The sequence below is a fragment of the Periophthalmus magnuspinnatus genome, chromosome 19, assembly GCF_009829125.3.
Source record: "Periophthalmus magnuspinnatus isolate fPerMag1 chromosome 19, fPerMag1.2.pri, whole genome shotgun sequence".
NCBI classification, from domain to species: domain Eukaryota; kingdom Metazoa; phylum Chordata; class Actinopteri; order Gobiiformes; family Gobiidae; genus Periophthalmus; species Periophthalmus magnuspinnatus.
Window position 1 is genome coordinate 13,510,210 of NC_047144.1, and position 15,786 is coordinate 13,525,995.

General features: G+C 38.1%; 1 protein-coding gene across 1 annotated transcript in view; it reads right to left on the reverse strand.

Moving 5' to 3' along the window:
- LOC117387712 (heparan sulfate glucosamine 3-O-sulfotransferase 3A1-like) overlaps window positions 1–10,304 on the reverse strand; it is a 60,512-nt gene extending 50,208 nt beyond the window's left edge. Inside the window, exon 1 of the mRNA XM_055229361.1 lies at window positions 9,768–10,304. Within this exon, the coding sequence (XP_055085336.1) occupies window positions 9,768–10,249 (482 nt within the window). The 5' untranslated portion in view covers window positions 10,250–10,304. The remainder of the gene's footprint in view (window positions 1–9,767) is intronic.
- Between the last annotated feature and the right edge of the window lie 5,482 nt (window positions 10,305–15,786).

The following is a 15,786-nucleotide window of genomic DNA, read 5'->3' on the forward strand; positions in this document are numbered from 1 at the left end:
AAACATACCTGGAGTTGCGTTTTCTTCTGTTTAACGCACAAATCCTGCTTATTTAGGCTGAGTTCGTCTCTCAAACACTGTGTTCCACCTTGTGATGTCATACAGGAAGTGCTCGATATAGGGCCTTTAAGTTTGGTCCACACATCTCCTCTTCGTTAAACTGGTCTCTAATGTTTTATGAAGCGTATTAACCTGTACGAGGATGTAATGGAACTTTAAACCATAGACTTTAAACAGTATTTCGGTCTAAACAGGTGAAAGCTTGTCCCGCGGTAACAATAGACACGTTTAAACATAATACGGCTCTGTACTTAACACAGTTTAGGCCTGACCTCTGTGTTCACGCCGAGCTCCGTTTCACCAACAAAAGGTTCAGAGCGATTATTCAATTACAGGCAAAAATCGGGAGTGAAAGGTTACACTGGTGAATGGGGATGTGGGCTGAGGACCGCTTTCCTGTTTAACAATAGGGGACAAACTACTGCAGCAACGATATAGCCTCAAGCAGCAAGTGAATTAGGTTTGGTTTACGCGCTGGAACAAAGGAGAAGAATTAGGTACATTTTAAAGAGTAACAGCTATTAAATTGTATTATGTTATGAAAAATGTTATGAAATACCATTAATTTGGCTCGATTCACACAGGATTTAAACACAGTACAGGTGGGATCAGTACATATATATTAAGGCTTTTCGTTTAAATTTTATAAACTTGAACAAGACTTTTAAGAACACAATTGTCCTAATTGCATTTTCATAAATAACTGAGCTTTTTAGCAAGAGAGACACAGAAGAATCTATATTCCAGTGTTTCCCATAGTTTTATTTCCCATTATTTCACAGTTTTAGACTAGAGATTTTGGTGGCATAGGTAATCCCTACATTTCTGACATGTTAGAGCCATATGAAACATCTCACACTCTGACCTCCTGATTTTTCCTGATGTAGTTCTGGTTCAGTTCTGTTTTAGTCCTGGTTGGTGCCCAGAGTCAGGACTAAACCAGGACTAAACCAGGACTAAACCAGGACTAAACCAGGATTAAACCAGGACTAAACCAGGACTAAACCAGGACTAAACCAGGACTAAACCAGGACTAAACCAGGACTAAACCAGGACTAAACCAGGACTAAACATGGGGAATCTGCTTTTCAGTTTTCTGCAGCTAAAACCTGGACCAATCTTTCTGAAGATGTGAGACAGGCCTCTACTTTGACAATGTTTAAATCCAGGCTTCAAACGGTTCTGTTTAACTGTGAATATGACTGAAATGTTTTTTTTTTCTGCACTTTTCTCTTTTAATCTTAATTTTATGATGATTATTTATGTTTTGATTTGTTTGTATTGTGATTTTAATGCCTTTCTTATTCTGTAAAGCACTTAGTAAATATATCTATACTAATAAAAAAGCACTGATTGTTAATACCAGTTACACAGTTTGGGTTATGCGCGGCCACGACAGTCTCCTCTGTTAATGAGAAACACTCATATACTGTCTGAAACTCTTCACTGCTGTAATTTTAATTTAAATATATATCGTTTTTCACTCTAGACCAGAATAAGATCATAACACATACTTATAAGCTGCGCTGCGCTCAGAGAAATGCCGCATTGTGACAGCAGCTCTCAGCTCTGGGTGTGAAGTGGACTCTGTGGTTCTTGATGGAAATTCCCAAAACAAACCAGACAAGTTTAATTGTGGGAAAAGCTGAAGCTGAAGCTGTAACGACACAAAACAGTGAGAACTCTAAACGTGTTCAAGAATGTTCCAATGGGGGGAAAGGTCAGTTACTCAGGCCATACACACACACGCACACACACACACACACACACACGCACACACACACACTGTAGCCTGTTCAACAATTTAAAAAAAACAGAGATTTATATTTTCTTATTTCCAATTAATTACATTTTAAAAAAATTATTATTATTTTTTTTTCTTCATATTTTATTTTACTTTTTTAACCAGGACAGTCCTATAGACATTAAGACAATGTTTTGGCATTCACTTAAATTTACATAATGATTTATATATATATTTTTGCCCCAATAACTCAAACCTAGAAGAATCAGTGCAAGGATACTAGGGATGCACGATACCCGATATGAACCGATACCAGCGCAGACTGAAAACAGCATTTCTTTCCCTTAAAACTAAAATAAAATATGACAAAACTAATCCAAATGTGTTACGCAACTGTTATCTATCGTTCAAGTGAGTACGGAACAGCTTTGTGTTAATAAAAGATCAAACATTTTGCGACTTTCTGGGCCAACTACGACCAGTAAATAGTAGAGGTAGACCGATATATTGAACTTTTTAAGCGTATCGGCTATCGGGCTTACATCTCCATACGCTGATATTTTGTTTTGGTTGATTTGAAGCCTAGAAAATACACACGACACTTCATATTAAGAGTTAGCTGCACAAAACATGACCTCACAGCTCTCTTATAGGGTTGTGATAAAAAAAGAGGTTTTGTAGTAAATTTAAATGACATAATTTGGGGAAAATAATATAAATCGGCCCAACATATCAGCCCCAAAACATTGACAGAGCTTATCGGCCATGGGTTGCTCTGTATTCTAAACAACTCGTTTCAGCATCAGCCAGTAAACTGTCTTACTTCCAACCAGGATATCGTCTCAACCGATATCTGAAATCCGATATCCAGCAAATTTGTCAGTACAGTATACCACTATTGGACCGGTGCATCCCTCCACAAAGTAAAATTAATACAACTGTTTCCTCTTAAAATTTCGCTTCCCCAAACCATTAGAAAAGTTCTTAGTTTTCACGATCAAATTAGACTTCCTGTTTTAACAAGCGCTCCTTTAAGACACAAAAACACCTCTCTGAGACCATCTACCTAACAAGTTCGCTCCACAACACCCCCGTCTCTGTTTCTCTCTCTCGTCTCCAACCAAACAACAAGCCCGTGTTGTCCTGTCCTGAAGAGGTGCGCTCCTGCAGCGAGGGGCCATGCTGTTTTAACACTTATTTATTCCTCTACTCTATTCAACGGGCTCTTGTGTTTTTAAATGGAGAGGGAAACCGGCACTAAAGTTTTTTTGGAAGCACTGTCCAAATTCCAGGGAATCTTGGCAGCTGGTGTGGATGGATGGGACCCTCGTGGATATAAAGCCTCCACAAAAGATGAATAGGTGATGGGGAAGAGAGAGAAGTTCACACAAGTAGGGCAGAGGTGGAGCAACTCAAGATCTACGCCTTAAGAAGGAACTGTATATAACGTGTTTGTAAAATACGGACATAATTGCGAGGGATTTGGTTGAAATTGGAAAGACTGAAGCGGGACAACACAACCAAAGCCCCTGTACTTAAAGACGGAGTGTTTTACTTCTACGGGATATTAACTGCTAACACATAACACACACAAACACACACAAACACACACAAACACACCCAAACGCACACAAACGCACACCATGTTACCTTTTATTGTTTTGAAAATGCTATATCTGCCAAAAACAACCTATCAATCTGTTTAACAAATTTCGCTTTCATTTTTACCGCTCTGAGTCCACCCTCGTCTTGCTCTCCACGCTAAGTCACCCCCCTTCAGAGCGCTATCCCATTACAATCAGTCTAATGAAACTACTGCACATCGTATCAGGTTTGTGAAGTTGTAGTGTATGGGTTTGCATTATGCTTTGATATTTTTATGGAAAATTGTCGTGTGGGAGCTTGGCCTGTCACGATAACAAGTTTCGAAGCGCGATATATTGCGGAAATCAATATAGATGATAAACGATAATATTGAAAACAAACTCTAAAGCAGATTCATTTATGAAAAAAAGTATTGTAAATGTACAAAAGTGTTAAATATTGTTGAGTCGTATAAATGAATATCAGAACGCAACACTTAAGTAGTTTGTGTTCAACTCTCTACAGCTCAAATCGTATCATATTGCAGAAAAACAAACAAACAACAAAAACGTCGTGCTACTACAAAGAAAAACTCCCCACGATAAATACTGACCTTAAAAATCACTGTTCCATTTATAATATATTGAACGATAAGTCGATATCTTGAGAGCATTAGTGTTGTGGGGGCGGAGCCTTAGACAGAATCAGGAGAGTTCGAATATGGCCCGGGAGAGATCACTAAATTACTCAAACATGCATGGATGACATATAAAACCTCTTCAGGCATGTTTTAGATGAGGGAACAAGGTTGTAATATGGTAAAAAGCTAAAAAAAAAAAAAAAGCTGATGTCTTTAAAGAACTGGAGTCACCTTAAATTAAAAGTTGTAGCTCAGTTGTATTGGCAGAGTAATCCAGGGCTTTACGTATTCACAGGCAGTAGCGTCGTATCTACTGTCAATCTCCATATCGGCCACATTATCTTTCTCATTTTGCTCATTTTGGTTTATCTCCGTCTTGTGGTTTTGAGGTCCACATTCACGTAACTTCTACCCTCACGTTTGCGCTGAGTCTATTTGCCCTCCACATCAACCTGGGAGTTAAACATTTTGTCTCGAGAGAAAAAGAGAACACTATTAATTAACCTCAGAGTGTGTGTGCGGCCTGAACTCTGCAAGTACGTACATTTGGGCCAGAGAAAATTGAAACTCTTTTTTGCCATAACTACCTTGCAAGAATTACGATTTATCATTATTTTTATTTCTACCTTTTATTACCATCTACTTTGTAACTACTTCAATTATAAATAGTAGTGGGGTTTTACATGGCCACACAAGTCACGTGAGTTAACCTTGTCTGCGATGTTTTATGAAGTGTAAGTAAGAACGATGACCTCCATGTTTTCGGAGGTAGTATAAACTGGAGCACCCACCTAGAGGCCACCCACCCAGACACGGTGAGAACATGCAAACTCCACACAGACACTGCCATTTTGCCAAGGAGCTCGCGCAAGGAGAGACACAGCTGTACGTTTCTGCTAAACTATACAGAACCTGACTTAACCTTTGACTTAAAGGTCCTATATTACACAAAATTGACTCTTATGAGCTTTAAGTCATGTTCTAGTGCTGTTACCTCATCAAACACAACTCGAGGTGTGTTTGTGACGAGGAAACAACATTATAACAGATCAAAAAACAACGTAATATGGGCACTTTAATAGCGTAAGCCTGAATAACATACAAATGGTTGACAATTACACAACAAAACACTGGTGGTTCTGGTTTTGCATCGGTTTATACAGGGTTTAGAATTGCTTTGGTTCTGGATAAACTTTCCTTATAAACTTATTTCAGTTTCGACCTGGTTACACATTGCTTAGATTTAGTTCGGTCCTGGGCTCCTGGGTTCCATCAATTTTACAATTTGTTTATGTCTGGTTAAGTCCTGTCAGAAAGTACATCCAAATAACCGCATTACAGCAAAAACTATTCTCAATCACTCCTTTAAATTACCCGTGTGGTTCTCCGGCGAAACTTTAGCTCAATCAAAAGTTGAATTATATCTTTGCTAACACTCAGGTAACCTTTCATTACAGTCCCAATCCTTCTTCATAAGAGAGCGGGACTGTCGGCAATGGCCCATTACCCAGAGGATCGGAGAGAGGCGCAGTCATTATTCCCACTCGGGACGGGCCCAGCACTTAGTCTGACTCACCAAATCCATCATGAGGAGACCTGAGCGAAGAAATGCAGCATCTTTAGGCACATCAAGACATCCACAGACGGGACCGGTGTTTATGGAGGATCACAAACACATTTAGGGTTTAGTTTAAATAAGGAGAGAGGCAGAGATAGAGAACTTTGGAACTGAGTGAACGAACTCAAACGGTACTTTGAGATACTTTGAGATAGGAGAAAGAGCAGAACTTTGGAACTACGTGAGGAAACTCAGACGTTACTTTGAAATAACTTCTATTTTTCACTGGCAAAAATCCTGTTACATGGCCAAAAATGTACTATTATAAGTACAACTACTGCCAAAATTCTACTTCAGTACAAGTAAAAAGTACACATGAAAAACTAGCACTTGTGGTATTACTTGTTACTTTTTTAAATCTATGTTTTGTGCAAAACTTGATTGACTAAACAGCTTAAATGTGAATAAATTTGAATATTTTCTGAGGTATGATGAGATTTTAAATGTAATGGTTCATCATTTTATATTGGGGATTTGGTCGTATAAAGTGTGACAATCGTGAACGAGTCGGCTCTTTAACGTTGGATCCGGATCTCATTTTTTAAAAGAGCTGAATCTTTTTCTTTCTAATTTGTCTGCATTTTTATACTGATTAACGCTGAACCGAAACAAAAATCATCACAGAAGCAGAGCAGGCGACGCGAGTGAGAGCTATATGCACACAAAAAAAAACTATATCTGGTATCAAAACAGTTAGTTTTTAAATGATTATTATTGTGGTGCAACGTTATATTTAGATGATGCATAATCTAAAAGGGTAAACACTCTCTCACTCTCATTTTGAACCATTTTAAACACATCTGAGGCTTGGCCATCTCTGCGATTAGTTTGTTGGATCAGTGGGTGAAGTACTCAACTTTGTTACTTAAGTAAAAGTACATATACAGAGGTAAAAGGTTACTCAAGTAAAAGTAAAAGTATCACAGTAAAAAATCTTTAGTACTTACGTACCCGTTTAAAAATGTCCTTTAAGAGTAAAAAGTAAAAGTACTGTATTTGACACAAGTGTTCATTTGTTAAAGTGTTAATTTGTTAAATGTAGTGATATTGATTAAAAAGTATACATATATATTTTGGTCAACTGTAACAATATGAATCAATGTCCTAATTGTTCTTAATTTTGTATATTTTTATTTGCTCAACGCTGACGCTTGAACTCGAAAACTTCAGTCAGGATGTTTCCACGAACATGGTAAAAATAACCCCTCAAGTCATATGAAAAGTACTTTTACTTTTCAGTCCTTTTCAAAAATGTAGTGGAGTAGAAAGTACAGCTACTGCTCTAAAATGTAGTGAAGTAAAAGTAAAAAGTACCTACTGTAAAATGTACTTAAGTAAAATGAGTTGTTCAAATGAGTTCTCACATTTCTCACACTTCTGTCTTATAAATAAATATAAAAAGTGCCAGTCTTTTAAACGGCTCTTTGAAATGAACAGATCCAAAAGATTCGGATCCCGTAAAAGAGCCGAAAGTCCCATCACTAGTAATGATTAAACATGCAAAATATGTCACTTGGAAACTGCTATCAAAAGAGTTCACGATTCGGCAGATATATTGATTCAGCAGATAGGATGTTATCGAGAAACAAATGAATTTTTAGCTTAAAAAATTGCAAACTTTATCAAATCTGAGTGTGTTTTTATTCTTTCATAACTAAATACGAGACGAGCTGCAAAGTGTCTGTCGTTCTGCACATTATAATGAGTATTTCTGTAAGTTATACATTTTGGTTGACTGCTTCAATATGAAATCCACAGACTACAGATACTTCCATTGTTTGAACTGGAAACTTTTCTCTCTCTTTAATTGCAACGCTACAAAGAAATGGTTTGAGGCACATTGGAGCTCACTCATTTATTTTCCAAAATGGCGGCTTTAGCTTCTAGCCTTTGCTGGCCTAAACCAAAGCTGTATATCCGGCAATATTAACCAAGCGAAATTAACTTTACCAATCAAGTCATTATTTATAATCTACCTGAAATATTTACAATTTTAAAATGTTATTATAAAGGCAGTTGATAGACTATATTAATTAGATTTTTCTGTTGTCCTCAGTGGTTGTAAAAGTTGTTAATCACTTTGCAGTTTTGTTTTTCTTCCATCCTGTTGATTAAAGAGGCATCTTTTTGAATGAACCCCTAAGAAATGGCTCCACCTCAAGAGAAACCACAATGTGTATCATGATTTAGATCACACCTCTGGATTTCTTTCTATGGGGCTGTGTTAAAGATATTATGTATGAAGCAAAGATACGGGACATTACTGAACTAAAGAAAAAGATAAAAGATGAGATTGCAACCATCGATGGGGCTCTGCTACAGTGAACATGGCAAAAAAAATCCAGTCCTGTCTTAATGTGCTTAATCCAACTAATGGTGCTCTTATAGAAGTGGATTAAATGAGGTAAAACACTTTAGAAACCACTGAGTACAATAGAACAAGTTTCATTAAGATATTTTATCAATTGTAACCTTTGTAAAGAGACTTTATGGACACCCTGTACTTTCTTTTTCCCCATCCGATCTCTTCATAATCCTCATTTTTACTTACAACCAAAAACAACTTCAGCTTCACTCGACCCTAAAACGAGCGTCAGATATGGTCTAACAAAAGCAGTTCTGGTGCAGAGTCATAAATCAACAGACCTTCTCCAAAACGATGGTAATTAGCTCCCACTATGAAAACTCAGATGTTGAAACAAGATTTGAGAGTTATCTTCGTGTGTGATTAAGTGTCTGGCTAAATAAAAGTAGGACAAACATTATCAATCACGGCAAGGACAGTTAAAGGAGCAGTGCGGTGACGAATGGCGATGAGGAAAAACACACATGCATAAATAAAAGGGATTGTTACAGCAAAAAACGTACTTACACAGAAAACATTATGGTATTTTTCATTGCTAGAACTGGACAATTTTGCTTCTTCTACTTCCTCCGGTGGGGTTCTCACAGCTGCTTGTCTCCATGGAGATGTTATTGCTTTGCCTGGAATGTTCCACAGTATGGTATTAAACTTGCAAATCTATCATATTCATTCATACAATACAGATGTTTTTCTTTTTTTTTTGTAATATGCATTTTAACCTTGAGCACTGATCTGAACTTGACACATAACAGATGGAATAATAATTTTTGGGGGTCAATATTTATCGTGGGACTTTTTCTTTGTACTAGTAGGACATATTTGGTTAATTTTCCGTAATACGATGAGATTTGAGCTGTGGAAGGTTGAATTATGAACTTATATGACTCATTATAGACAAAGCAAGGACTTAAGCGCTGCATTTTGTTATTTATTTATTAATTGCAGCTCTTTTTTTCTTTCTTTTTTTTTTTTACAATTTTGTGCGTTTCGAATATTTTGAGGGATAATTATTCTTTATGGTTTGGTTTCAAAATTATCGTTTATCGTCTATATTTACTTTTATACTTACAGCAATATATCACACTTCAGTTTATTTATTTTTTTATTGTGACAGTCCAGGTAGCATCACCTGCTCATGGAGATAAGATACATATAATGCTATACAGTGGAACATTCCAGGCAAAGTAACAACATCTCACTGGAGATGTTGGTGTATACATGAAGTCTTATACAGGTGGAGCACGCCTTCTCAGAAAAGTTACATAGTGTATCATTAAATCAAGGACTTATATTACTACAACTTTGCTATTAGACTAGGCTCCATTTTCTATCACAGTATCCACCTGGGACAAATTCTTACCCACTTCAGCACCGAGCTCAAATTACACTTTCACTCACTCACTTAGCTCTACCTGCATTCAACACAACACTATCTTCTAGAAAATATGAATATAATATAGTTAATATGGAATAACAGATACATGTATAGTGTCCTAATACAAGATTAAGAACAAAAATGTCTGAAGGTGCTATTGAAATAATTTAAAATATGGCAGCTCCAAAGAACTGCACTGCGGATTTGATCATTCCTTTCTACATTTTTTTTTGTCGTTGGACACAGCACGCAGTCGCAACTTTCATCAGATGCGCACGTCTCTATCCAAAAAACAAAATTAAGCCAATACAACACTGAAAAGTCTGTGCGTAATGGTGCGTAATGGTGCGTAAAGTGCCAAATCCGTTCAACGACTCTCACCTGTACCACTCCAACCCGTTGTTATAGTTACGATCAAAAAAGTGCGGCTCCGACCCCACGGCTCTGATGTCCGGATGCACCCGCAGAAACTCCAGCAAAGCCCGGGTACCTCCTTTCTTCACCCCGATGATGAGCGCTTGAGGCAGCTTCTTGCTCCCTTCTCCGAGCGGGCTGAGTTTACCTGCGAACCTGGGTGACACTTTCCGGGGTGAAACAAAATCCTTTGCAGGTGAATTTGAAAACGCAAGACCATTTTCAACTCGTCCTGTCTCTGAATGAGTTGGTTCCAGTCGTTTCGTCCTCTGCGCGTTGTACTCCGAGGAAAGTTCCGCGCGCGCCCGGGACAGGGAGGCTGGTAACGGGGTGATGGTGCTGACGCGGTCCGTAAGGCAGTGAAGAAGGAGAAGGGAGGAGAGGAGGGAGAAAAGCAAGACCGAAGCCCGTCTGGAGATGCCTCGGGTCGGGGTGTCCAGCGTCGCCATAGAGTCCCGCTGGTCACATCCATACTAGCCAAAACACATTATATAAACCCGTGAAGAAAACTCCAGTCTTTATCCACAGTGGAACATGATGATAAAGTTGCTAAAATGAACAAATCTACGCAAAAAACGCCAACAATCTACGTCCAACAAACGAAAAGGTCTTATTGGGAAATGCGTAATGCGTATTTCTGTTCCAAAACGAAGCTGTCACGTCCCGTTTGTTTTAAGGATGCCAGAGCAGCGCAGACGCACCTTCTACACGTGTTTGGAGTTGTAAACTTGTCAGACACGGCAGGTTGGATGATGGACAGCTATATGGACCAATCAGAGCGCGGGATTTGGACGCTGGGAAAATGCAGCCAATGGAGTGTCAGGTGGGAGGGACCAACAGTGACAGGAACACGAGCTGAAGAGGCTAAACTTGGGCCTTGAAAAACTATATTTGACGTATTAGTTGTTGTGTTTTTATAATAATTTGTCATATATTACTTTGGCATTTTAATTTTTACATATATATATTTTTTTATTATTGTGTCTTCCATTAAAAAAAATGCAGAACCCCTTAATGGGCTTATAAGACACCATTAACAAAATACAATAAAATACCAATAGACTCATTTAAACAAACTTATTTGCTGCTTCTTCCAGGCTTTACAGAGAAATTATGCCAACTTCTAGACATTAGAATGAAACAAAATACCACAACATAACGGTTCACCAAATAAAGGATGTCTAAATTCATCATAAAATGGACAATACACCAAAAATTGAGCTTCACTTTCAACTTCTTCCAACTCCCATAAACCACAAAGTCTTTCTTCTTCAGGGTCTTGAGAAAACCTCCAAGTTTCTAAGTCCAGCGGAAGGATCTTGGTGTGTAGCTGTGCCATCAACGATCTTTGATTCCTTCTCAAATTTGCTCTGACATAAAATTCAGTCTTAAACACATCCTGTAATTGAATATATGTTCGCTTATTTAGATCCCATTCAGCCACGGCTCTTCATAATGACACCAGTTTTGCTCTGATTCTGTTGACGCTGCATGACAAATTGTTATGGAATATATACTGAGGCTGTGTTTCAGCAAAAACAGCCCGTAGCTCTCCAGCCCTGGGTGACTTGGGTTTACTCCACTCAAAGACCTTTTTATGAGACGTGTTCATGTTGAGGCAAGAATTAATGCAGGAGCAACGGAAAATACTTTTAGCGTTTGAAATGAAATATTATTCCTATGCTAATGTATAATTTGATCTTTTGTTGAAGTTTATGACCTAATCTTTTACTTGTCTTTAACAAAGTGAGGGCGAAAATTACGAGGACAAAGGAATAGGCTTGTCACGATAACAAATTTTGAAGTACGATATATATATAAGAACATATAGACGATAAACGATAATATTGAAGCTAATTTATGTCACTGTCACAAAAATCCTAAAGTAGAATTATCCCCAAAACTGTTTAAAATGTAAAATATGGTTAAGAAACACAAACTGCAATAATAAATAAATGGAAAAATGAAACACTGTTAAACAAATAATGCAAGTTCTTTAAATGAATGTAGAATAAGACACTTGTGGACTTCAAATATTTTTTCTGTTGTTTTGTAAAAAAGGAATAATTAGTTGGCACAACCTTATGCTCGTTAAACCTGCGTGAACTCAACCAGGCTCCGCTGCAGGTTATTTTACTATTTTAAATTGAGTCAACCGTTCAATTCAAATCTTTAAGCCCAAATGAAGTAATCAAGTACGCACAATATTCCAAGTACAACAGAAGGAGAACATTAAAGCTCATTTATTCATTGTGTTCATTGCACAGTTTGGCATAAGTGAACAGTTACAGACTAGTTTGCGTCTATAATGAGTCATAGGAGTTATTTATTCAACCCTCTTAAGCTCAAATCTAATCATAGAACAAGAAAAATAACAAAAAGTTCCTGACTAGTACTAAGAAAAAGTCAAAAATGATTGTTCCATTTGACTATATATTCACTGTGACAGGCCTATGAAGGAAGTTATTGTTATGTGGCTATAAATGTTACGTTTTTGGTGTTTTGACTACACAAGATAGATTTATACTACTACTACTACTACTACTACTACTACTCTCTACTTCTATTCAAACTCCTGACATTGTACTTTAGTGTTCAATCTAGCATTTTAAAATTACCAATACAACTTTCTCGCTCAAATTGCTCAGATTTATGTGTATTCTTTCGACTCTTGACTACTTATAGGTAAAAAGTAGTAGGAGACTCCAGTCAAGTAAAACTCGTCGAGGCTCGTGGTTATAGCGGCGAATTTGGAGCCAATTCCATATTTGGTAATCTGACCATGAGTGTCATAGCAACCAAAGAGCCAATCCGGAGCGAGGCTTAGCAACGCTGTCAATCAAACCTGTTGCTAACACTAGCGGGAGTGACCTCAGGGAAGGAATGTTCATATCTTGAATTACGGACACAATAGGAAAATAAAAAATACAAGGATCGTGTAGAGCGGGTTAATACGAACATTTTAAGATCAAAATGACGAATCTGACAGCAGCAGTTACACAGAGAGAATTGACAATCTTTCAATCTTTCAATCAATCTTTCCCATGATCACTTCCCAATCGGATCACGGCGGTTAGCAGGTTAGCTACGTCCATTTATATATACAGTTTATAGCGCTGTCTCATTGCTGGATCCCCTTTGACTTCCTGTTGCACTCTCCATTTTTATCCACTTTACCAGTATCATGGCAAAACTGCAAACCATAATTTGAAACCTTACTATTCATTAATCTCCGCTCCGACTCAGCCTTCGACCACCAAAGACGCTGCCCCTTGTCCTGAACCCATTTTTTATGACACAGACCAACAAGAGAAAGTAAAATAATAACCTCAGCCTTTAGTATTTCTTTACAAGTGAACAAGCCGAGCCCACATGCCCCACATCTGCTGCAGCCTTTGTGGGATTAGCATGAGAATATGAAGCGAGTGGTTCAATGGCTCACAGTCCGCTGCACTATAAAGAGGATGTTCCAGGCTACACAGTTTTGTATCAGCGGTGCCAGATGTCCTCCATGTTGTTGGGACAATGTGAGGAGTGTCCCGCATTTAACCAATCACACCCTTCGTCTTTGTCTCAATCGCAGACAGGAGACAGGCCCCGCCCCCAAAACTATACAGGGAGGACCCCCGCTCGCGCATACCAACACAGGATCGGATGACTTCACGTACGCTCAGATATGTGGGGCGAAAGTGGACCAAACTGGGGTCTTTTTCATATAAGAGTGACTCGCTAGGCTCTTAAAATATTGCGTGTATAGAAACCGTTTAAATATTCAATTCAGTATACAGTATTCAGTACCTGTTGATGTGAGATGGATAGGAATTAAAATGAAGCAGGGGAGACAGCAGTTTAAACAGGGACTTCCAGACTTCCCACACCCCAGACACTTCCTCCAGCTCCTCCTGTGGGACTCCAAGGCACTAATAATGTATTTTCATTGCTGTAACCTAACTTTTGGTACAAATATTTCAACGCTAATGACAGTAGGGAGCGTTTACCACTGGTCTCAAGGTTGGATGTTCGAATCCCGCTCTCGACATCAGCATTGTTGGTAAATTGGTCGGATCCACTGACCCACAGGTTGGCGGTGCGATTTCAGTTCTCACAGATGAATGCTGTTGTAGTGTCCTTGGGCAAGACACTTAACCAACCTCGCCCCCTAGTGTCTGCGTGATGGAAATTTAAGTTTATTCGTGTTGTGATGAAAATATTCTTGTCGTACGTCTTTAAGTGCATTTGATCTGTGTCAGCGTGCCAGACCCTGTGTAAAAGTTCATTGTCACTACTTTGAAATGTATGTAGCTTTGTCATTCTGGTATAAATACTCAGAGCTCAGTATCTGCTATAACAAACAATAAACCTTTTTTTTGTATTTCAGAACTCACCGGTGTTCACAAATGATTACTTTTCATCTAGAATTGTAATTTTTCCACAACATAGTCACATTTTTATACAGCGCTTTCCCAATTTCAAGGCAATTATTTAAATATAATCATTTGCGCAGCATTACAAAATTGTTCAAACACTAAACCCGGACGTTTCATTTGAGATATATTTTCTAAACTGCTTAAATTAATCAATGGACAAATATATTACCAGTTGAATGAAAATAAACATAATACATAATATATAAATACTGTTTGTACTGCAATTACTCTACGTCTAAACAGAACAATGGGCAGTTGTTACAGGACTGACATATAAAGTAAGTCAAACAGTGAAAGTGAAATATTTTCTGTTGTGGGATTTAGCAGGAACCAAAAGGCCATTTCCAATTGTTCCTTAGTGAGCACTGCATTTCAATTAGACTCGTTTTAATAGACGAACCTCGGGAGCCAAGAATGATGGTTTGTGGAAATTTGCAGTTCAGACACAGGACAGCCCATAAATTATAAAACCGTACAATTTCCATGTGTAAATCTCCCTTTACAAGCAGCATCTGTTTCGGACACTCCCCCAGACACATTGTAGTTTTTGAAAGTAGTAGAAGTTTGAGTACTACAATAAATACTTTCTCCACATGTGAAGGAAAGGTGCAGAAAGAGGGATCGTTTTTATGTATTTATATGGATTTTTTGGCTGTTTTACCCCACACTATTTATGCTCATTTAATAATATGAAATCATCTTAATAAATATTTTAACTATGGTGTAGAAAAATGCTTGCCTGTCAAATCCAGAATGATATCTCTCTGCATTTTTTATACAGATTGATACGAGTCTGGTCCCCACGTCCTCCGAAGCGTCTCAAACCCGGCCACACGTGATCACCCAATCAGATTCGTTCTTTTCAGTGACACATGAAAACAAAGGAGCCCATTGGTCACCTGTGATTTACAAATAAAATCACATTTGTTTCGCTCTTTAATTCTGCAGAAATCCACATTAATTTTCAGCTGCTGTGATATTTTTTTCTTTTATTTTTCACGATACAACCGGACCATTTTTGTCCCTGATTGGCTGATCCACCTGTCAATCACGCCCATCTGAAAATGGGCAGATTCACCGATGACCAGACTCACATTTTCGTAAAGTATTGAAGAAGTGTGTATTCTGGATCCCAGGCAACAAAAATGCAGTATTTATATTTACATCTGCTTTTGGGAGTAGTATAATGTTGACAGTAAAGATGTCTCCTTCAAACTGACAAATCCCAAAGCCCAGTCTATAAACCTGTCTGACGATTATGTGCGGGGCTGAGACCAGGACTTGGCCCGGTTCACACTGAAATACTGTTTTAGCATGAGTCCATCCTCATACTTGATTTGAAATGCATGGTTCGTATATGTAAGTGTTTTATTATGGTTTTTTTTTTCCCATCCAAGTAGTACCAGAACAATAGTTAGTCCTGAGTCAGACACAAAGAACATGAAAACTCTCCAAAAATGTTGCGTCAGTGTGTATTGGAAATGAACTACATATCTATAATGCAGGATTCACACATGTATAAAAGCATTTATTTGGTGGGGTGGCAGTAGCTCAGTTGG